This window comes from Gouania willdenowi, chromosome 11, assembly GCF_900634775.1.
Source record: "Gouania willdenowi chromosome 11, fGouWil2.1, whole genome shotgun sequence".
NCBI lineage: Eukaryota > Metazoa > Chordata > Actinopteri > Blenniiformes > Gobiesocidae > Gouania > Gouania willdenowi.
The window spans coordinates 23,794,273-23,817,543 of NC_041054.1; the positions used below are offsets into that span (position 1 = coordinate 23,794,273).

General features: G+C 43.5%; 1 protein-coding gene across 1 annotated transcript in view; it reads left to right on the forward strand.

The window, feature by feature from the left end:
* The window catches only part of fam135b (family with sequence similarity 135 member B), an 80,894-nt gene that overhangs the window by 27,238 nt on the left and 30,385 nt on the right, over positions 1–23,271 (forward strand). Inside the window, exons 4-6 of the mRNA XM_028461576.1 lie at positions 9,474–9,613; positions 21,264–21,334; positions 22,441–22,614. Of these exons, the coding sequence (XP_028317377.1) occupies positions 9,474–9,613; positions 21,264–21,334; positions 22,441–22,614 (385 nt within the window). The remainder of the gene's footprint in view (positions 1–9,473; positions 9,614–21,263; positions 21,335–22,440; positions 22,615–23,271) is intronic.

The following is a 23,271-nucleotide window of genomic DNA, read 5'->3' on the forward strand; positions in this document are numbered from 1 at the left end:
TGTGGACAGGGGGAATGAGTGACTGGTAGTACCTAAAGGTATTTGGGATTAACGTGTCAAGCACCCAACCCCCCAGCAGAGGAGCCAAGGCCCACGCCCAGCAGACGGCTAGAGCCGTGCCGAACGGGCAGCCAGCGGGCGCTTGGCCCAGAGCCAGCAGGGACCGGAGCCCAGGCCATTTTATAACAAGTTCTGATGAACTACAGCCGGGCCCACAGAATGTCTCCTCGCCAAATAGCACGTACCACGTTTCCCGAGAGTTCGGTTAAATGACTCGGTTCCACCGAGTAAAACAAATCAAATCGTGCGACGTAAAATCGTAATCTACGTTGAACTGCCTTTGAAATGATATATCACACGACTACCTATGCTCTGATGAATTTAGAAATTACTGGAAAATGAGCCCCCGTCCTCTACTTTCAAAAAGGTCTCCTAGAGGCTCTTGACATCCGCTCATAGAACATCCATGTCAAATTATAGGTGGCTTTTTATCCTATACGAAACCTGTTGAACCGAAGAGGAAGATGAAGGTTATACATTTTTATTGGTTTTCTCCTGTCTTTGTGTTTTAAGATGTTCAATTCCTGCAGCTGTAGCGGCATGAAAGTGTTTCGTTACCTGCCATCAATCTCCGTCTTTACAAATACAGACGCTGAAGACTGTCTAGAGATGACCGCTGTGTTTAACTGAAATCAAGTACCTACATGCACTTATACAGTAGCTGAATTATCAATCACGTTTATCTGGGTAAGTTATTTGAGCTACGGATAGTTCTATTACTCTATTACAGCCAAGCTAGGGTTGCCAACCGTTCTTAAATATTGATCTCAACTGTTTGCCTGTCATGGACCATCAAGTGACAATTTTTCAAAATGAAATTACTGGAGCATACATGAAAATGAAGTAGAATTCATTTTTAAAAACTTGCTTGACCATAAACTATAATCGTCTTATATTTGAACGTACAATTCTAATAGTTTTCTTTTTTTTTTTCATTTACAGTACATAGGCTTTTTGGTTGCCACCTTTTGCACTTGCACATTATTCAGTCATCAGTATCCTGGAATAAACAACTCGAGGGCTGGGATAAACAAATATTTTTTAAACAATTAATCTAGCGATTCATTTAACGATTCATTTTTTCAGTTCAATTATCGATTATCTCCCCATTAATTGACTAAAGTAATTTATACATGTTGATTTACATATCTAAAATGAAAAAAGCAAGAATTACTTAACATTGCAATGTATGTTTATTGCTCTTCAACTCAAAATTCCAAAATAAAGTGACATCAGCGGCGAATTTTACAACATCCGCCGCTGATGTCACGGCAGGTGTTTCCTCCTTGTCTTAACACTCGGGATAAAGAACAACTACCTACAACAAATGTGTGTGTGTGCCTTCACTGCCTTGCACTTTTGAAACTCGGAGGAGCCACTTGCGTTAGTTGTTCTCTGGCGCCGCCATCTTTGTTTTGGTCAGACATATTTTTTGCGTCAATGTCATTGATGACGTTGACGTGTTGTCCCGGCCCTAAACAACTCATTTGTGTTTTGACTGGTTAAACTTTTAAAATACAAAGCCTGTGGGTGTGCTTGTGAGAGAGTGCGGGCACTGTATCTGGAAAGGAAATGTTGGTTAAAGCTGCAGTATGTAGAACCCTCTCTCCGCTTTCTGTTTCAAACGTAATCTCCCTTAACGGTATCTTTTGAGCGCTCTTATTGACTTTTTTTTCAATAGAGACTTAATGATGTATGGACTTTATCTTGTGTTATTGGAGTTTTCTGGTGTTTTAGAGATTCTGAAATGAATGCACCTATCACTCTATAGTTACTGAGCTGAACAGCGGCCGCTGGCATCACTTGGTCCCTGCCAGAGAGCTTACACAGGCGGCTGCAGTGATCTCTGCCACTCAGGGCAGAGTGACAACCATAACTCCGTAACAAGACTATAAAATTAATTGTGTGTGTTCTCTCCACCTCGGATAAGCTTCTCTTAGGTTTACACAGATTTATCCCGTATGTTATCACTCTCCCTCTGACACCAGTATGTGGGGCGGACCCTGCGCCGACACGGGGATCCGTGAGGACTCAAAGCGGCCCGTTCCTCCAGAGTTCGTTTGTGCCTTTAAACCTGTTGCTTCTCTACTTCGGTTTTTGTTTTTTCGCTTGTTTTGCCGTGTAACTGTAACGCTGCGATGGGGACTTCTGCTGGAACATCCACCATTAAACGTTTACTCTCAATGGTATGTGAACACGCTTGACTTCAGTCAAGCAGCCAACAGTAACATCACACAGCTCATGGAGCACACGTGTTTGTAGAAAGATCTCTCATTGGCTGAAATCCAGCGTCAGTCTCTTGGATTTCTAAATGTCTTGTACAGGGCCAGGAGGATAAGGAGAAAAGATTCACTGTCCACTCAGAACACTTTGGATTACAATATGCTCAAAGACAATTATGGATTTTTGACCAAATGAAGCAAAAAACAAAAACGTACATACTGCATCTTTAAGGTTGTCAAAATGTTTATATTGCTTTGCTTGTGAATAGTGTTGCTCTTAGTAACATTTTTACAAGTCACAAGAAGGACTTGTAGAAATGTTTGGGTATAGAGTTGTATCTCAGTCAGTGGACACAAACTCAATCAAGATAAATAAATGTTCATAAAATAAAGTTTTATTGCTGTGATGGTAAAGCATTTACATGGAGCAACAACTCTTATCCCATAAAATAACTTCCCCTGGGAGTACATGGCCTCTGTGGCACCTCCGCCACATCTTTAACAACAGTCGATGCTTTCACATCAGTCTTCCTGGCTGGGGCCGCTTATTGCAGGTTGTTGTGACAGCATTATTGAGAGGAGCCCTGCAGGGAGTCAGAGAGCAACAAGGAGGAGAAAAGAGCACAACCTCAGCGGGAGATTTCACAGGCCCCTCATGGTCGACTGCTGAAAGGCAGGACTGTCAAGGCAAAGGAGGGGCGACAGGGGGTGCAGGGGGTACTGCAGCAGTGAAAGTGGTGAAACGGTAAACAGCCTTTCTAGTGATGCAAGGGGTCTAAGGAAATGCTTAGTGCTTCCGTCTAACGTGCAAGCATCACCCCTGGGATTCTTGTTTTTGTTGGCACCCTATATTTGGCATTCTGTGTCTCTGTATGATACACTGTGTTAGTGATAACAACTATTTTTGCAAAAATTAAACATTGACACGTGTCAGAGTTGTGGATGAGGACCCAAGCGCAGAGACAGAATCAGGCAGACGTAGCGTTCAAAATAAGAGTCAATGTTATGGTCAAAAAACTCAAATCCAAAAAAGGCACAAAGAAAACAGAAAGCAGATTACAAAAACGCAGCAGGCACACGAGGACGGTAACATTAGCTGGGTTTCAATTACAGATTTGCGCGAAATAAAAGCCATATTTCTAAATGTCGACAAAGTTTAATTGCGCTTTGAACGTGTTTCCATTGAACGTTGTTTTGGGCAGGAGCCTCGTAAATCCCGTGGAATCTCATAAAGGCAGTCTCCGTATTCCTTTTTTTTTTTTTTTTTTTTTTTTTTTTTTTTCTTTTTTTTTTTTTCTTTTTTTTTTACCTTGTCTGCACATGCTGTCGAAGGTTAACACTACAAGAAGTGCAATCTTTTAACAGCAATGCATATTTTATTATTGCAATTAAATAAATTTATTTATTTCATTGCATAATTGTGACCATCACCAGCCCTCCCTAGGGAAGGGTAAGAAATACTTTATTAAAGGGAGGATGTAAAAAAAGAGAGGGCAGTGTTTACACCAAGGTGAGGGGTTGGAGGGGGGTGGGGAAGTTAACAGGGAAGAGGGATACAAGATAGGATATGGAATGAGTGGGGAATAGTTGTTAGGTTCCAAGTGATGCGATGTGAAATTGTGGTTGTGTATATTGTGCAGTTTGGTGACCAGTGTGCGGTTTAGGAATAATAGTGGTGGCTGTGAACAGAGGAAGAGGTGAGTGGAAATTCCATAAAACAGGTATTTGGGAACAAGGTGTCTAAGGTTGAGCCCAGTATGAGTGTTATCCCACAGCCCAAGGCCAGTGCATACATGACAAATGTATTTCCAAGAACCGCCACTGCAAAACCCACGAGCCGCCCCCGGGCCCGAAGAAGCAGTCAGGCCAGCAGCGAGAGCGGGCAGCCTAAGGGCCCCCGGCGACCACCCCACGGCCAAGCAGCCCCCCGCACGCCCCCAAGGTCCCAAGCCGAGAGGCAGCCATCGCCCCCCCCATACACACCCGAGAAAGCCCCAAGGAGCCAAGGACCCAGCGCACCACGCCACCGATCCCACCCCCAACCCCCAGACCCCCCACCCCACCGACCCCCCCCCCCCACACACACCCCCGCGCCCAACCCCCCGAGGGGAGGGCCCAGAGAACTCCCTGCCCGAGGCCCCAGCGGAGGAACCGAAGCCCACGCCCAGCAGACGACCAGAGCCGCGCCGAACGGGCAGCCGGCGGGCACCCGCCGGCGAGCCCAGAGCCAGCAGGGGCCCGACCCCAGGCCAGAAGGACCCGGAATGGATGCAGCACCAGGAGCAGCCCGCCCAGGGAGGACGACCACACCCCAAGCCGCATAAGGCACCAGGGGGCCGCTGGGAGTCCCCCCGCCGGCCCCCAGGCACCCCAACCTAGCCCCCCATGGCGCCCCAGATCACCCCCTGCTGATGCCGCCCGCGCCACGAGCTTCAGTTTTTTTTAAAGCCAGGGCCCCCCCCAAGGGCCAAGCCAGACCGCCCCGCCGGGATGTGGCCCCCTGTTCGGGCCCCGACACCCTGCCTCACGGGGCACTGCCCAAGCAGGGGCCGTACCAGTAGGTACGCAAGGGCGCGGCACGCGCCACCCGCCCCGAAAGACCCCCGCCACGACCGGCCCGGCCAGCAGGCCAAGCACCCCGGGCCCCAGGAGCACCCCCCGGGAACAGGACCCCCCAAGGGCAAGCCCCCGGGCCAAGCCCCCCGGGACGCGCCCCCCACCCCGGCCCAGGACCCGGCCACAGCCCAGCAGAACCGCACAGCCCCAGACGGCACAAGGCCAGCAGCCCAGGGCCCGCCGTCCCCCGGACGGCGCAAGCCACGGGGCAGCGCCCCCCGCCGGCCCGCGAGCAACCGGCGACCCCCACCGCGGGGACGGAGGCACCCCAACGGCACACATCAAGTAAGGGACAGCAGCCCCCAGCCAAAGATGCCCCGGACCCACCCACCAGTCCGCAGATGGCAGGACGTACCCACCAGGCGGCCGAAAGCAACCTCAACCACCGGAACAGCTAGCGCCGCCCCCCCAGTAAACAGCATCATCCCGAGGCGCCAAACAACCCCGCCCCAACCCCGGTGAGGACACCAGCACCCCCCCAGCACACCCACCCCCCAAACCGGCGAGGCAGGCCGCCCCGGGCCCGCACACCGCGGGGCCCGCCCCCAAGGCCACCAGGAGACGAAACAAGCACCAAGCCACACCCAAGGGGGAGAGGCACCCCCGCGCCCCACCAGGCCGACACCGCCCGGAAAGACCCCGCAAGGAGAGACCCCGGCAAAGCCCCTCCGAGACCCACCGCCACGCCCGACCGCACCATCGTGATGTATTTTTACTCTATGCAGTGGCCCAGCCACCAACAGAGGGGCCAGGCCCCCACCGGAGAGGCCCAAATGTGTGTACCAACCCACCACCCTGTTATGGTGCCTCTCCATTCCCCAATGGAGAGGCACTTCCCGATCCCCTGTGTGAATGTGTGTGTTTGGTGAATGTATGGGGTGTGATTAAAAGAAGGGGGATGGAGGGGAGCGGTGCTCCCCATCCAGCCTCTGTGGATTTATGTGTATGTGGTGTAATAGGCCGGAGGGTGTAAGTGATAATACACCCTCCGGGGGGTGGCATGTTGAGATGTGATTAAAATTGGAGGGATTAGTAGGGCAACTAGGGTGGGAGTGCCGCCCCCACGCCACTACATAGTAACACAGGTGGCGGCCCCCTCCACCCCCAGCCCCACCATCCAGCCCCCCAAGGGTTGGGTATGGGTGTGTGGTGCATTTTGTGAGTGAGCCAGACCAGCTGGGAGTGTGGTGAAGTGAACATGTAGGAGGCCTGTCCGGTGTGAGCCGGGCCCGTCCGCATGGCGGGCCACGCGAGAGGGTAGATGGCGCAGACGGGCAAGTGGCACTGTGGGCCCCGGAGCAGCACAGCCAGAGACCCCCCCCCACGGCACCCCCCAGACCGCGCCGGCCCCGCGGAGCACGGCGACAACCCCCACCCCCGGGCACAGCCAGGCACCAACCCCATCCCCCGGCGCCCCAGGGGGCGACCCCCGCCGCACGCCGGCCCGGAGCAACGCCACCCCGCCGCCAAGGGGAGCGGCCGAGCAGGGGGGAGGCCCGCGCCCGCACCAGGGCCAGCACAGGCCCACCCGGCGCCACGATACAACACTCTCCACCGGGAGGCGGCCCCGGCCCCCCCGACTAGAGAGGACGCCATCCACCGCCAAGCAGGGCCATCCCGCCAGCCACGGACCGGCAAGCCGGAGTACCGAAGCACCCCCAGCCCGGAACCGCCCCCCCACACCAACGGCGCCAATGGAGCCCCCCCCCCCCCACGGAGGCGATCCCCGACGACCCACGCACCGGCACGAGACACCCCCCCGACGCCAGCCCACCCCGGACGACAGCGGGCCCGAGGCCACCAGCCCCGCCCCGCCCAAGGCTGCGCAGCGCCGCCACGAGCCGCGGCCGGTCCCCGGGCAGATGGCAGGAGAGCACTCCCCCGGAAACGTAGACCAAGGATCCGCCCCCCGGGGCACCCCCGCCCCGGAATCGCGCCCACGGCGCCCGGTGCACCCAGCCAGCAGACCAGCCAATCCCGACAAGGATCCACCAGGCCAAGAACCACGCGCCGCGCCCCCGCACACCCACCCAATACGACCCCCGGGGAGACCCCATAGCACCCCCCACCCCACCCCTCTAGCCGTAACGGCCACACCCCGGCCATTGCGGTCAAACAAAAAGCCCCGGAGGGGGCCCCGCCTGGCTCGCCGCGCAAGCGACATCCCTGGCAAAGGCGCGCCCCAGGGAGCCAAGCCTAGGACCCGCAAGGGCCGACGGAGCAACCCACAGCCACACCCCGCCACCCAGCGACCCAGGAGGCAATCGCCGACCCCGGGCAGCAGCCACCCCCAAAGCCACCCCCACCCCGGATCCCCCCGGACCGGAGCCAAGGACCCCACCACCCCAGGCCCCCCAACGAGACCACCCCCCAGCCAACCCACCCGGCACGGCACCGCCCGTCCCCCAGGCGGGAGCCACAGCCCCCCCACCAGCGCCCCAGGCCAACGGGAGCCCCCCAAACCCAACCCAACAGGATGGCGGGCGCAAGAGCAAAGGAGGAGGGGGGGGGAGGACGAGACAGGGGGACAGGGAGCAAGGGGAAGGAGCGGCAGGGGAGCACGCAGGGCCCCAGCCCCAGAGACCAACCAGATGTGCACGCGAGGGGCAACAGCGCCAAATCAAACAGCCCCGGGACCTCGTGAACACCCAGAAGGAATGCACACCCGTGTCGAGGCAACAAGAGACCCCGGCAACCCACCCCAGCCACCCCGGCCAAGACCACCCCAGAGGCCCAAGGTGGCCCAAGCTTACAGTTGGGCTAGTGCGTTAGTAAAGAGTGGTGCTGGCAGTCGCTTGCAGGCTAGATCATCAGGGTTTTAAAAATTTAGATTTAATGCAATTAAAAAAGGAGTCCAACGCTCCTCAAAGCACGTTATTTTTTTTTGTTTTCTGAGAGCAGACATCTTTTCCATGGAAATAAATTCTGTGAGGAGATTTTGCCATTGGTTTCTCCGTATTCCTTTGTTGTTTCACGTCTAATGTGGCAGTAATAATTTTACAGTATAATGCTAAGGAATGTACCGGTCTCCTCTTTTGTTTACATGTACCGCGTCATGTTTTTTCACAGAGCAGTGGTCATGTGACTAGGTATCTCACGTCCTGAGACGTGTATTTGCAGAAAAAGTGTTCCCATAGCGCTTTTTAGACACATTTCAATATCAAAACACCTGAAATATCTCGTAATGAAAGCAACGTAAGTGTTGTTTCAAAATTCAGGTGTTTCCATTACTAGTTTTTATTGCACTATTTACACTTCGCGCATTTCCAAGGGTAATGGAAACCCAGCTACTGACAATGATCCGAAAATGAGTCTGTGTCCAAACACTCGCTAAATAGTGAGGGGAGCTTGATTGGGAACGAGCCACACCTGGATGTAAAACACGAGGCAGCTAATCAGTCACAACCCAAACACACTGACTTCACTGGGAGGAGGAGACATGAGCAGGAAGACCTGGGGACACAAAGACAAGAGTTAACACGTGAAACTAAGGCTGCGTCCAAATAGTCCCGGAAGTGTTTAAGTGTTGGCCATGATAAAGAATGTCTGAGTTGTCTTTAAGCTCAGGAAAAAGGCTAATTGCTTCCTTTTTTACCTCCTTTTGCCTAGGAAACACTGATGCATCCTTTACCAAATGCAACATTTAAAGGAAAACACACACCGAGCACAGAAACTCACAATGACTGTAACAATGCATTATTATGCCGTGAACAACTTTAAATAAATAATCTAAAACCCATTTCTTATTATATGTAAGACATATCAGATTGTATCTGATATAAAACACTCTGTGGTTCAAGAAAAAGGGATCAGAGACATTTTTAACCACATTATGTTTTATTCAACATACTGTAATTCATATTTCTGAGTGGAAGGTGAGTGTGAGCAACTATTCTCAATGTGATGTTTTTTTAGTTTCACTTTTGTTCCTCGTAGCCTGGTAACCTCTTTTCCTTTGATTTAAATTCAAACTATGTGATCTTTTAGATACGATCAGCAGAAAATGTTATAAATGTGCTTTAAATAGTCAATTTTTGGAAATTTGTAGTTTTTTCACTAACCTTCGCGGCCGTCTTATTCTTATGTCACCTAGTGGAAGTGTGTCTGATTGTCAAAAAAACATGATCACCTTTTCCTTACTCCTCTCCTAACACCTTTCCTTAACCCTGTGACATCATCCACGGGGTTAAGGAACAGTGGATTAAAAAGGAGCTAGGAGGGACTATTCGGACACAGCCTAGAACTAGTAGAACTAGAATGGAAACTAAACAGAACCAACAAACCTACAGATAAAAAGGAGAACTACAAGGGCTACAGACAACTAAAGCCAAACAGAACCTGAAAAATACGCTTTTATTTGATATCTTGTCACACATTATATTGTCCCACCTTTAGTATCTATCTATTGTTATTGTGTATTCTGGGTATTCATTTATGAAGCTGTCCACATTACGTGTGAAATTAGATGACGCACTTGCCAAAATAATAGTTTTTTCACAGAGACCGAATAAATAAACTAGAGACTTAATGTTGTTGTAAAACTGATTTATTTCTGTGTTTGTGTCCCAACATCAGGAGAGAGCAGCTTCAGCTCGGCAAAGGTCTATGACGGCACTGTGTTCAGCCGCATTTTTCAGATCCTCTATAGAAATGAGGAGATTGCAGTGAATGACTGTATGAACTTCAAAGTCCACCTGCTATTGGACGGAGAACGGGTGAGTCATGCTGATGACCTTTACAACGGATATACATTCATGCACGCACTTAAGCTGATATAAGAAAGAATAAAGCACATTTTCTTTGTTACTATGTGTGTTTCATACATTATATAAAGCCTTAGCAGTTTTTAATGTTTTTAACCCTTCAACAGAATCAATAAATTATTATTGTTATTGTTATTGTCCTGCTGGCTTAGTTCAATGATTTAATCAAAACTGGTTCATTAGGGCTTTTTCTTACTTTTTTATGTAGATCACTCAACAAAGTTAATGGTTTTTTTTCATAGTGAAAGGTTTATTTTCTATGGAAAAGGATCAATATCAAAATAGCAATAACTACAAAGGTCTAGGCTTCATTGGCACTTTGGTTTTTCAGTCAGTTTTGAACAAAATTAAACACTATTACAAAACTGTTATTGTACCTAGAATACTTTGGTTTGCCTCTACAACCATTGTTTAATTTTCATGTTCTTGTCCATTTAAACAGTAAGTCCTTTAAATATGGATTAACTTTGTCCCTAAGGGTGAATTGGAACTCCTTAGCAACCAAGCATCCTTTCTTTGAAGTGTTTATAGTTCCGGTGTCACGGTCTGCACACTACCGGAAAATGAATTTATGCTACTTCCGCTTAGCTTTTTTCTACTTCCTCCATGCTGAGATAAAAAATTTCAAAGCTAATGTTATTTGATGAGTGCTGAATGGCTCCTTTTCTTGTACAAACATGTACAACTGCTCAATATACAAGGCAGGAGAGGTTCCAACGCCACAAAGAAATGATAGACAAGTTCATGGTGAAGGCTAGCCATCACCAGACACCGACAAGAAGGAGCTCCATACGAAAATAAATAATTTATTTTTCAAAAAAACATGAGTAGAATATACATTGCAGTAAAAAATAGTTAACCTAATGTAACTTTATTTTTTAAAATCAGTATAACCCAGTACGGGTACATCTCAGTACGTAGCAGTCACGTACTGAGATTTTAAGACGAACTCAGTACAATGTGAACTCAGACCGTGGCACCGAACCCAGACCTCAGACAAATCTGACTGCGCTTCCTGTGTGCATGCGCAGTTCCGTCACCTTTTCTACATAAGCGTAATATGCCTGTGTTAACACCGTGTTAGTATATTAGAGTGGTCAAAGGCGCTAGACTTAAGAATGTTTTCTTCCGCTGATGTGGGTTTGAATCCCACTTCTGACATGTTATTTTTTCTCATTTGAACATATTTAACACGGCAAATTCCACTTTTAAAAATGCATATACAAAAAAAAAAAAAACAGTTTAGGGTATTTCCTGGGTTAGGATTAGGGATAGGGATAGAGTGAGGTTAGGATTAGGGCTAAAATAAAACTGACGAAACTATAGCTAGAAGCACACGGGTCTGGCAGTGACGGAACTACAAGCATTCGGATGCATGCGCCCAGAAAGTGCCGAAACTATACTCAGGATTGTCCGGGTCCGGACCAATAGCAACAGTCTACTTTCTTTAAGTTACTGTGTTAAAAAAACAAAAAAAGATAGGAGTTGTTTTGAAACTTGAAGTCAAAAGGGAGTGAAGGTTTGCAGAACGTGCAAATATAAAAGAATTTAAAATGTAGCGAGTGACAATTTGATTAACTAACAAAAAGAAAAAGAAAAAGATGTTTCACCAAGTCTTTCGTACTCTTCAGTAGGGTAGACGCCCATGTCGAGGGTAGAGTTTAGACACTTTTAGCTTCATTGCAGTTTTAGACCAAATGTAATGTCATTCTCAAAACATTCTATCTTTCACTTAATTATGCAGAGTTTAGCCTTACCATTGGTCAAACACTTCTACGGCATCAGATCCATGTAAAAAGAAACAAAGAACAACAATTTGGGCGACCATGGTTTAGCTGGTAGAGCCATACCTGTCTATGTGTCGGGGTGTCCTTGGGTAAGACACTGAATCCTAAGTTGCTTCCAATGGTCAACTAGTGTCTTGCATGGCAGCTCTGTCCCATTGATGTGTGAATGGGTGAATGAGCTGATATTGTGAAGCGATTTGGGACCTTGGTGGTTATAAAGCGCCGTATAAATCAAGTCCATTTAGAATATCACATGGTATGTTTATTTAAAGCACATTAACCTAAGCAAACTTTAACTAACTGTATTTTATAATAAGTGAGCTCTGGAGTATAATAAAACAATTCATGATAACTATAACTGGTGGTGAAATCAGCAAATAAATAGATATTCGTAGTAAGCTTACACCTGTGGGAAGGTTTAATTCACTGAGAAGAGAAAACCTGTAATGACAGATCAACAGAAAATGACATTTGAAAATCAGTATTCACAGTTTAAATGATCTTGATGCCATGAGTTACTTGTAAGCAGTGTCTTAACATTACCAATAAGTAGCACTAGTAGTCCATAGAAGTTTCTAGCTCAAAAGCAGAGTGCAGTTCATGGCTGTATCTGGTTTGGTACCTGGTTTCTGAAACCTTCACCATTTTTTCTGAGCTAGAGAAAAGAAGAGTGAGGGCAGAGAAAAAAGAAAGTGTTTTTATGTAAAAAGAGGTTTGCTTGGGAAAGGGGTCTCAAAGTGTCATGATTGTTTTGGATGAATGGGTAGAGAGAGTCAAGCTTTAGATGTGATTGATCAGATGCAGACACAGGGTTTATTAGTTTTTATTAAATGTTTCAATGAACAGACCAGTCTAAGATTCAGAGGTTAACCAGCTGGTCTGCTGTGTTCTCTCTGTTTATGTGTGTTGCTGAAAGCATTAGTCAAAACATGGGAGAGTCTTCGTGCCCAGACTTTGGTATATGTTATCAGTGTGCTGTTGCTGACCTGCTTAGGCAGTCTGATCAGAACTAACCAGGAAAGAAGGTTCTGTGATTTACCATATCACAAAGGTCAAAGAATACATGAGCACATGCTGTGTGTTGTGGATGAAAAGTGTTGCGCTGAGGTCTCTGTGTTGGGCCTCTTCATGGCCATTAGGTATGCGAAGTTTAGTGTGGAGAGAAAAGGGTCCAGTGGTGTCTTTTGAGTGTGGGTAGAGACTTGGATGAAGAACCCATATACACAAAGGGGCAGGGATGGACTGGCCATCTAGCATCGTGTCGGTGGGCCGTAGACCTGAAGTGGGCCAGTCCAGTCCACTTTTTTTTGAAAAGCGAGTGTAGGTAGACATATTAACAGGTGGCCAAAAATGGTCCAAAAGTGGCAAAAATGTGGCAAGAAAAGAATGTAAAGTGACTAAAGTGGGCCAAAAACATTCAGAGTGGCAAAACAATTGGGCAAATAAAGAGGAGTCGGGTAATATTTATTGGCATTTTGCTCATTAGCTTCAATGAGCAAAATGTGGCAAATAATAGTGAAAAATTGCAAAAATGTATAACAAAAAGAGGAAAAATGTTGAGAAAAAGGAAAACAAGTGTTTTTTATTGGACAAAAGTTAGCTTATTTGAATGAAAAGTGGCCAAAAACTGCAAGAAAGGACAAAAATTGCATATAAAAGAATCAAAATGAGCTTGCAAAAATGTACAAAAAAGGAGTATTTTTTGGCAAAAGGTAGCTTAAGTCTGAAAAAAGTGTCAGAACTTTTTGAAAAGGGGCAAAAATGGGACAAAGGAAGTTGCAAATTGGCCAAAGTTAAAAAGGAGTTAAAATGTCTCCCACTCTTAATGTTTTCTGGGAGAATAATAATTAAACTTTAAAAAGCCACATGTTGAGCATCACTGACCTAATAACAGAGATGGTTTTAGTTGACCAAATCTGTTGAGGGTTCAAACATACATCATATGAGTCATACTACATGTGACTATAACACTTATGTGTTATGTAACCACTTAGCAACAGCTGGGGTTTAAGTATTTAAGTGTTGAATGTCTTAATACATTAAGAGACATGTAAAGTACATATACCTTCACAGACATGATAGTGAATGTCCTTAATAATAATAATATAATAAGACAATCCTAATCACCATAGACAGAAACAGTGTGAAGAACGTAAATAACCTCTTCTACTAACATGTAACATGTAAATTACCTGTGCTCCTAATGGACCTTCTTTATCTAAAATAATCAGACGTGTTATCCTGCCTGACAGTTATTGATGTTTTGTCTTTCATGGTTCCGTAGTGGCCATGACCCTAAAAATCCACTGCCTGTGTTAGTTGTTGTGAAGCTCAAATTGATCACTGGTGACAGAGATGGCACACACACGCCTGAGGCTGTGAAGCATGGTATTTGAAAAGGTCTACCTTCAAAGGAAATTGGCCGTTTTATGGCCTTTGGTCCTGTTGCCATTATTCATCAGCTCCCTGGTGAAAACAACATGGACACTCAATTTATTCAGTGTGCAAGAATTCTGCTTGTGTCTCACCTGACTTGCTAATTTTAGAAGTTTCATTAAATGTTGGGGAGGTAGAGGTGTAGGGACCGAGAAATCCTCAGATGTATCAGATTTCAGTTTTCCCAGCAGCTCTTTGCTCATTAACCTCCCAAAGGTTATCTGCTGAAAACACCTACACACCAAACAGGCCAGACAAGCTCTATGCCTCCCATTACACATTTATCAATCAGCACATAAAGTGTGTATGTGAGTGCATGTTTAGGGAAAGGAGTTTTGTACCAATCATACAGCTCAAACTCAAAACAGTGACCACGGTTACATAATGTTTTTTTAATTCGGAATTAGTTATTCCGATTTAAATCATTTGGAATTAAAGTGTTCTGCTTTGTGTTTACATGGAAATAGTAACTGAGGTTTACATGGAAAACCAGTTTATTTGGCTTTAGATAATTCCGCTTTAGGTCTGGGGGTTGGGAAGGCTCTGATTGGACAGGGGAAGAACGTGACGTGTCATGTTTATTGAGTGAAACACACAACAAACCTTTAATTGTCAGCTACAACACAGAAGACCACATGAGAACTGCTTTCACTTTTATTTTGATTGTAATTTTGAAGCAGCAGCTCAACAATAACACACGGTTTCAGTTTAGACCGTGGAGCAGAGGGGAGATAGGAGCTACTCAAAAGCCCAGTAAAACTCTGGAAAATAGTAGATAGTAGCTTTAACAACAGGTACAATGATAAACTGGTGATATTACAGCCTGTACATGCAGTACGGGAATGCGCTTACTCCGCCTCCGGGTCCTCGTGCCATCCGTCCGGTGATGCCTGTTCCGTTTACCGAGATTTATGTGTGTTTAATAAGTCTGTGTGAAAGTCTGCATGTTTATGCCTCCATCCATCCACTCTTTTCATTATATAGTCTCATCTGGAGTTCAAGCCGCTGCCATCTTGGATTACGTTGTCACCAGCGCGTCATCGCCGCAAGTCGTGCAAGCACAAAACGATCCAAATGAACTTAAAGCGGCTTTAACCCAGTTAAGTGTTTACAAGAAAGATGTAAAAACGTAATAAACCAGCCACCTAATTCAGACTTTACTTTAATTTGGAATTAAATTAGCATTAGGAATTATATGTTTACAAGCTCAGGTTAAAGAGGACTTAACTTTTAACTTTTATTCTGCTTTAGAGAGGAATTAAAGCTCCCATGTAAACGTGGCCATTAGTTCCCTTCACTTTAAGCCCAGCTTTCCCAATGTATGCTTCAAATGCCAACGCTATGTGTTATGGTGGTTTAAAAGCACTTTTAACATGAGAGAACTCCAGAATCCCTCTGATGTGTTTCTAAAAGAGATCATTAAAAGGCATAAAAAACGAACACTGTCGTGACTTAATCAGCATTGCAAACAAGCCTGGTTTCATTAGCATCATTAGCTGGCTAAAAGCAGTTGCTCAATCACAGTCTTTAAAGGCCATTTATGATGGCTGTTCTTTTCCATTAACTTGATTGACCCACAGATGAGTGATGGAAGGGGGAATAGGAAGTCAAGCCTTCCCTTCAGAATGAATGATTTAATGGCATTAAAATAATGACCGTTACTGTCAGTTAGGTACCTCAAGGGCACATTTGAATAGGTTTTGCGGAGCAAAAGTTATGGCTGTTAGTTGCTAATTAGTAATCTGTGAATGCTAATTTTGGGGTTTGTTTACACACCTTGTTTTGAATCATTTTAAATCCATCAGTGGAGGGATTTGATTCTGTAAGAACAAAAGGACAATGGAACAAAAGCCTTTGTATGGGTCTTAAAGGTGGAACGATGCATCGTGCAGAGATTTATTGCGATATAATGATAATAAAACATCAAAATTATATGGTGCTTTTCCCCCCAAAAAAAGTTAACCTTAAAAGATGCTTTACAAAGGAGACAGAACCAACAGGTTCAATGTTAGTGGAGGTTTGAAGAAGTATGTCAGGCTGGAAGGAGAGGATAGGGTCAAAAATGTGTCTGAGGTTTCTTATCTGTGGGCAAGGGGTGACTGTGTGACCATTGATGGGGAGTGTGAAGTCCTGAGCAGAGGGGAGGAGGGATTTGGGACCAATGACGACATTTTAATCTATTGTTGTTGAGTTGGAGGATGTTGGTGGTCATCCATGATTTTATCGCAGAGAGGTAGTTTGTGAGGCTGGAAGGCTGTGCCAGGGGTAATTGTTTTTGTAAAACAACAAGTAAACAAGAAAAATTGTGTTGTCGACATAGCAATGAAATTGGAGTCAATGGTGGGGAATGATGTTACTGAGGGGTAGCATGTTGAGAAGAAAGAGGAGGAGACCAAGCACCAAGCCTTGAGGGACACTGTGGGTTACTGGGATGGTGCGGGATGTGCACTTGTTTTTGGAGATATTGGAATCTGTTGGTGAGTTAGGATTTGATCAAGGAGAGAGGTAAATCAGTAATGTCCATGAGGTACTGTAAATGGTTTACATATTATATCGAAGGAGGGGAATGGAGATCCAGAATTTGTAGCAGGAGGACGTCTGTGACTTTAATCAATGTTATTTTGGTACTGTGATGGGTGTGCGGAATTCGGATTTAAATATCTCAAATAACTTAAAGAAGCTTAGATGATGTTTCAGCTGACAGGGAACACACCGTTCAAGATGTATCATTGAGGGTATGAGTGGTATGGCATGGAGTTGGGGGTCAGATAAAAATCAGATAAAAAATTTAAAAATCCACACAATAAACTACACACCAGATTGTTATGGTTTGTTTTTATTTTTTATATTCCTATTGAGCTGACAAGGTCATACCCAGAGTATATATGTAATTACTGTATGTTCAGAGCTTAAGTCAAATAAGCATTTTTCCATCTGCATTCTTTTGGATTTTTTCCCCTTTACAAAAATATTGTATCGTCATCGCAAGCTAACGTATAAAATTGTTTACTCAGGGTATCGTCCCACCCCAATGGGCATATAAAGACAGATTATAAAAGATGCTAATGCACAAACAGTAAACGGTCTTCTTAGCATAAATACACTATGGCTTTTGATCAAATAGCTGCTAATTTTGTCAAAATTGAAGAATTTTTTTTTTGCATTGACACTTGTAATACATGTTGAGTGACTGTTTAACTATACACAACTTAATGTTGCGCTACGGCAATATTTTTTATTATACAAGGGTTTAACTGCTCCATGTTTCCACCACTGATCAAGAACATCATTATGATTTTAAAAATATTCATAAAAACATCCATTGAAATGCTTTAGTTTACATTCTGAAAGAACTTCCATGGACTCCACAATCTGAACTGTTCTGTCAAGAAGACAATAAAGCTTTATTAAGGGGATATTTTTTATACTAACCCTTAATGTAATTTCTTATTTTACTGCATCTCAAATATTACCACTAGTTTATATCTCATATTTGAGTAAACAGGGGATTTTTTTTGGCATCAGTTTAAATATGTGCAAACAGGTTAATATGTTACCGTGACCTGCTAAATTTACAAAGATGTCCAACTCAACAGTGTTTTTTAATGTAAAAATACAGATAATCTCAGGATCCCCACGGTCATGAAATTCTTGGATTTTTCAGTTTTGAAAAGTCATGGAATAATTTTATTGTTTTGGAAAAGTTTTGGTAATATAGCCTATTTTATTTTAATGTTTAAAATCCAACCTTCGCTATTACTATGGGACATTAAGCAATCCCTTAAAGGTGCAGTCCGCAAGTTGGAGGAGATAGCATCAAAGTACTACTTTCAGATCCCTCCTCCTTCCACTGCTGCCCTGCCTCCAAAGTCCCTATCCCAGAGGAGCTAACAAGCTAACTTTAACCTGACTGCAACATCACAGTAGTAATATAACATGCACTGTTAAAAGGATATTACTGCAGCGGTCTTTCCCACCAGGCTACTCTCTCTCTCTCTCCCACTCAATGTGCACACTCGCAGCAGCCCAAACAAGCCGTTGGATCAGCCTAAAAAACAGAGGCTGCTGCAGCTGCAAGGGCAGCACGATCACGAAAACAACGCATGCACCACGGCGTACTAGTGTAACAATTACAAATCAAGCATAATGTATATCAAGCAGCAGTAATTACCTGTTGAGCAGAAAAGTCACCAAGACCTCCTTCTACTCCTCCGGACCATACACTGTAAAAAGACTCATCTCCAGGCACACTACGTATGAGCGTTGCTGTGTTTCAGCCACGACAGGTCACGATACTGCAATCACACACACTTCCAGTTAGGGCTGGGCGATATATCGAATATACTCGATATATCGCAGCTTGTAGTCTGTGCGGTGTTGAAAATGACCATACCGTTAAACTCGCGGACTTTTTTTTTTTTTTTTTTTTTTTTTTTGAAATGTCATCTTAATGACAACATGCACAAAAGGGCACTATTTGTTTTAAAATATTGTAGTGGCATTATGTACAAAAAGTGCACTTTAATTTTGTGTTTTGAAATGCCATGTGAGTTGCATCCTGCACTAATGTCTTGTTTTGAAATGTCTCTGTGACAATTTTGCACAGAACGTGCACTTTCTGTTGACAATTTTATGTTTGAGCCACTCACTGTTTAATAAATACAGTTATGTCAACTTTGACTTAGTTGTGATATCCCCTTTTTTGCATGAAAGTTTAAAATTGGCATATATTAATGCAGTATGATCAAGAATGTTTTAATGTAGACATATAGAATCATCATACTGGTGTGATTTTGTGCATCAAAGTGTTAATTCAAGGGTAATGCAAAATATCGAGATATATATCGTGTATCGTGACATGGCCTAAAAATATCGCGGTATTTATAAAAGGCCATATCGCCCAGCCCTACTTCCAGTCAACTGGTGTAAATAAAAGTGTTCATATGAGCTTAAACAATGACGTTGTGCACCCCCTTCTTAGTTTTTGCGGCTCAAACAAGCCTGGTCCAAGGTATCGGCTCTCGGAGATGCTTGACCGAGCAGAAGGGGGCGGGGGCTGTGATCAGACAGCTGTCAGACGGTCCATCAAACACAATCATGGCTCTGATTGGTTCTTTTTGCTCGGTTGTGGTGCATTCTAGCAATATGCAGCAGGAGCAGCAGGTGGGACTCAATGACCCTGTTTTTTTCTTGCAAACTACTAGTTTCATGTTAGGCTGTTCTTACATAGTGACAGCTTTAGCAAATATGACAAAAACGATGGTCCCAAATACCTGCTTTAGGTATTACCACTCACTCCTTCCCTCTGTCCACAGCCACCACCATTATACCTAGGCTTCACACTTGACACCAGACTGGCTTGATTACACAACATAATAAGCACAATATGTTCTACTATAACTACATTGCAATAACAAAACATGCATTGCTGTCTCATAATGATTGCACTTCTTGTAGCGTTGACCTTTGACAGCAAGTGCAGACAAGTGAAAAAACAAAGCAAATATGACAAAAAGTCACTTTTATGAGTTACGGACTGCACCTTTAACCCTAACACATTGTGTTGCACGTCACTTTTAATAAATGTCTGCAAATTGAAATTTTAATCTTATAATTAAACGTGTTAGCACTTAGTTGTTTAATGTTACATTCAATAGCTGATGCATTGTTATTTAAAAAAAATATTTCAAAGTAGGTACGATGCTATGAAATCCGCATTAACGGAATCGCGGACGGAATCACGGAATCGACCAATGAAAACGGTTAAACGCGGAAATGGACAAAAGCGGCATGAAACGTTGTCACTGTGAAGCAAGGAATGTTTTTTTTATCTGGAAATGTTATTAGGCGCACCGCCCTCCTTCCTCCTGTCCTGGCTAGATTAAACTGCCTCAACCATCAAAACACTGTCTAAAACAACGTAAATCATCACTGACTCCTAAATACAGAGCCTCCAGTGCCCGTTTAACTTTGCTGTGTCTATAAAGCTCCGCCCGTTTTTTGTGTAGCCCAGCGGTGCTACGTGAGAATGTGATCAGCTTTAATCATCTTCCCCTGCTCAGTGTTCGAGCTGTTGTGTCTGGCTAGCTAAGAATAACTCAGTACGTGTTGTCTTTTAGTTCTTTTAATTCCAGCCTCGTTGGTAAACATTCACAGTCAGCAAGTTACCTCAAGTACAACTGTTTCAATGGGAACTTCCGGTTTACAAAATAAAAGTCCCTTGGAGCAACATTATTAGAATGTTACATTCTAACAACATCTCATCAGAGCTACAGAAGATAGGGTCATTTAAATTAAGTTAATTTAAACTAAGTTGATCAAAACTTAATCATTAAACCTGCTCAGATTCAGTAAATCATTGATCCCTGAGAGGAAATCAGGCGACATAAATGCTGCTCTCATACATCTTTATATAACATATAAATAATTAAAAAGGAGTCAGAATAATCCATGTCACAACAACTTATATCTACATTTTAATTGTATCTTACTTTCTTTTTGACATACATTTTTGTTTAATTATGAGTTTTTTTGTTTTTTTTTTGTTTAGTATTTATTTTGTTTCCTCACAGGAGTTAAAAACTAATATTTTCTTTAAAAAATGATAAATATTTCTATAAAAAGAAACGGAATTTAAAAAATTGAAGTGGAAAAAATGACATTTGGGAAAAAATAAAACGAAATTTGGAAAAAACATAAAATAGATTTTATAGTGCCCTATATATGATACACTGTCAGACCTCTGTTACATTAGGACACTGGAAAGTCCCACTCAGTTTTGCGCTCTAATGGTCTTGAATAGATCTTAGTGGTTCAAAACTAAGTACCGTATTCTTCGGATTATAAAGCGCACCGGATTATAAGGCGCACTATCAATGAATGGGTCTGAATGGGTCTATTTTCATACATAAGGCGCACCGGACTATAAGGCGCACAGGTTTGTTATTATTAATATTATTATTATTATTATTATTATTATTATTATTATTATTAAGACGCATTAAGCAAAATAAAAATCAGATAAGTCAAACTTTATTCAACTCTAACAATAACTCTCAACATTCTTCAGGTTTAACACATAAAATACAGAACAATACACTCACTTTTTCAGTTCAGTATGTTGAAGCACAGTAGTTAATTTCATATATAAGGCGCACCTGATTATAAGGCGCACTGTCGATTTTTGAGAAAATTAAAGGATTTTAAGTGCGCCTTATAGTCCGAATAATACGGTAATGGAAATTTGGTAAAACGTTTCGGAAAAGTTTCGAAAAATCGATGTGAAAAAAAGTGTGGGAACGATGTAATCTGTTTGTCAGCTTTGCTCTGTTTATTTGCAGGAATAGTAATTACTTTAACATTTAACACTACTCTTGCAGGTGGAGGAGGCCCTGAGTGAAGTGGACTTTCAGCTGAAGCTGGACCTTCATTTCACAGATGATGAACAACAGTAGGTTTTTGAGCATTTTGAAAACCTGTGTCTGTGTTTGTGTGTGTTTGTGTGTGTGTGACCTTTCGACTTTCCCTTTGTGCTGATTCCAGCAGGAGTGAGAATGCAAACCAGGCATGAATATGGTCTATGATGTATTTTTGTCTCAGAGCCTTCGCTTTAAGCACCTGATCACAACTGTTGAGCTTGCAGCGTAATAACAGTCATATTCTCTTTTAGACGGGGGGAAACAGAAGCAATGTAGGCCTTCAGGCCGGTAGCCTTGCATTAGAAAATGGTTTTGTTTGTGTATTCTGTCATACCTTACTGATTATAGTATTTGTCAACACTTGCAAAATGACAATCTATTTTTCCCCCGCTCTTCTCTCCTTTTTCTTTCACAGCTTCAAGGACACCGTGCATGTCTTTAAATCATGGTGCAGGCTACAGTCTCAGACATCTTTTGGAATTAGTCTAGCAAGAAGCACAGGAATATTTCAGTGATATGTTCCACTGCTTTAGAAAAAGAACATCGCCGTAGTGCCAAGTTACAGCCTCTGCGGGGTCACTTTTTTACTGTTTGCAATAAAAACCCCAAACTTGCACTTCTGTAATTAAAAAGCTCCCATTGTAGTTTTGCATCTAGGCAGGCACAAAGATAAAGAGGTTTTTAAACCTTTTTACCACACTTTTAATGAGATTCACTCTAATTACATTCTCTCTGTATCGTGGCACCTATAGATGTGAACATTTTGTGCTTAGTCGTTGCAACCTATGATCCTATTAAGCAATCGTGAACACTGCTATCATTGCATCTTTAGATTTTTGCACAGGCAAGAAAAAATATATAGAGCGTAAAAGCCTCAGCTACATTTTATTTCATTTTCTTTTTTTAGTTTCTCATGATTTGCAGTCTAATAAATTCGTTAATTGACCAAGTTAATGTATAAATCACTGTAACATTGGATCAGCTAATGTGTCTATGGTTTTTTTTCCCTCAGTCAAATATGATTGAGAACCTTTCTGTCAAAATTTGAAGCAAAAAAGCCAAAAAGAGATCTTCCCTAAATGTTGCTTATTGACCATCCTAATGACTACAACGTGTTTATGTTCTGTCCTTAATGCAGGTTGGCAGAAATAGCAACCGTCCCACTGATCAGCAGCCGAACGCTCAACCTACACTTCCACCCACGAAAAGGCCTCCATCACCACGTCCCTGTCATGTTTGACTATTTCCACCTGTCCGTCATCTCTGTCTCTGTACACGCCTCACTGGTTGCCCTTCATCAGCCATTAATCAGGTACCAAGCAATGCATCTTGAATCTGAGTTTGTGAATTTCCTCGTTTTTTTGTGTGCACATTTGTAGTGTATATAGTACTTTTTAGCATGTGAGAGTAATGGATTACAAGTACGCACGTTACTGTAATTGAGTTGTTTTTATGGGTACTTCTTCTTTTTTGAGTATATTTCTAAATCAGTAATTGTACTTGTACTTAAGTACATTTTAAAAGAAGTAAACCCAACTGTTACTGAGTACATTATTACTTTGCACCTAGATACTCTAGTTTGTATAGTTTGTTTTTTTCCATTTGTATTTATTCTTATTTCCTAATTGTTATAACTACATCCCCTCAAGATGTTTGCTTTTACTTACTGTACACAAGATACCTCTTTTTACTATTTAACTGTCTGCACATTTCTTGTATATTCTGCACACCCTGAGTGATCTTATGCCAAATGTAACAAGTGAATTTCTCCATTGTGAGATCAATAAAGGATTATCTTATCTTATCTTATTTTTTTTTGTTTTTGTTTTAAAATGATCAAACGACATTGGGAAACTACAAAATATGAAATGACCAGACAACAAATAAATGTATCACATCATAGCTGAACAACCAGATTAAACGTAATGCACTGCAACAGAACAACCTTGAATGGAGGTTATTTTGAATT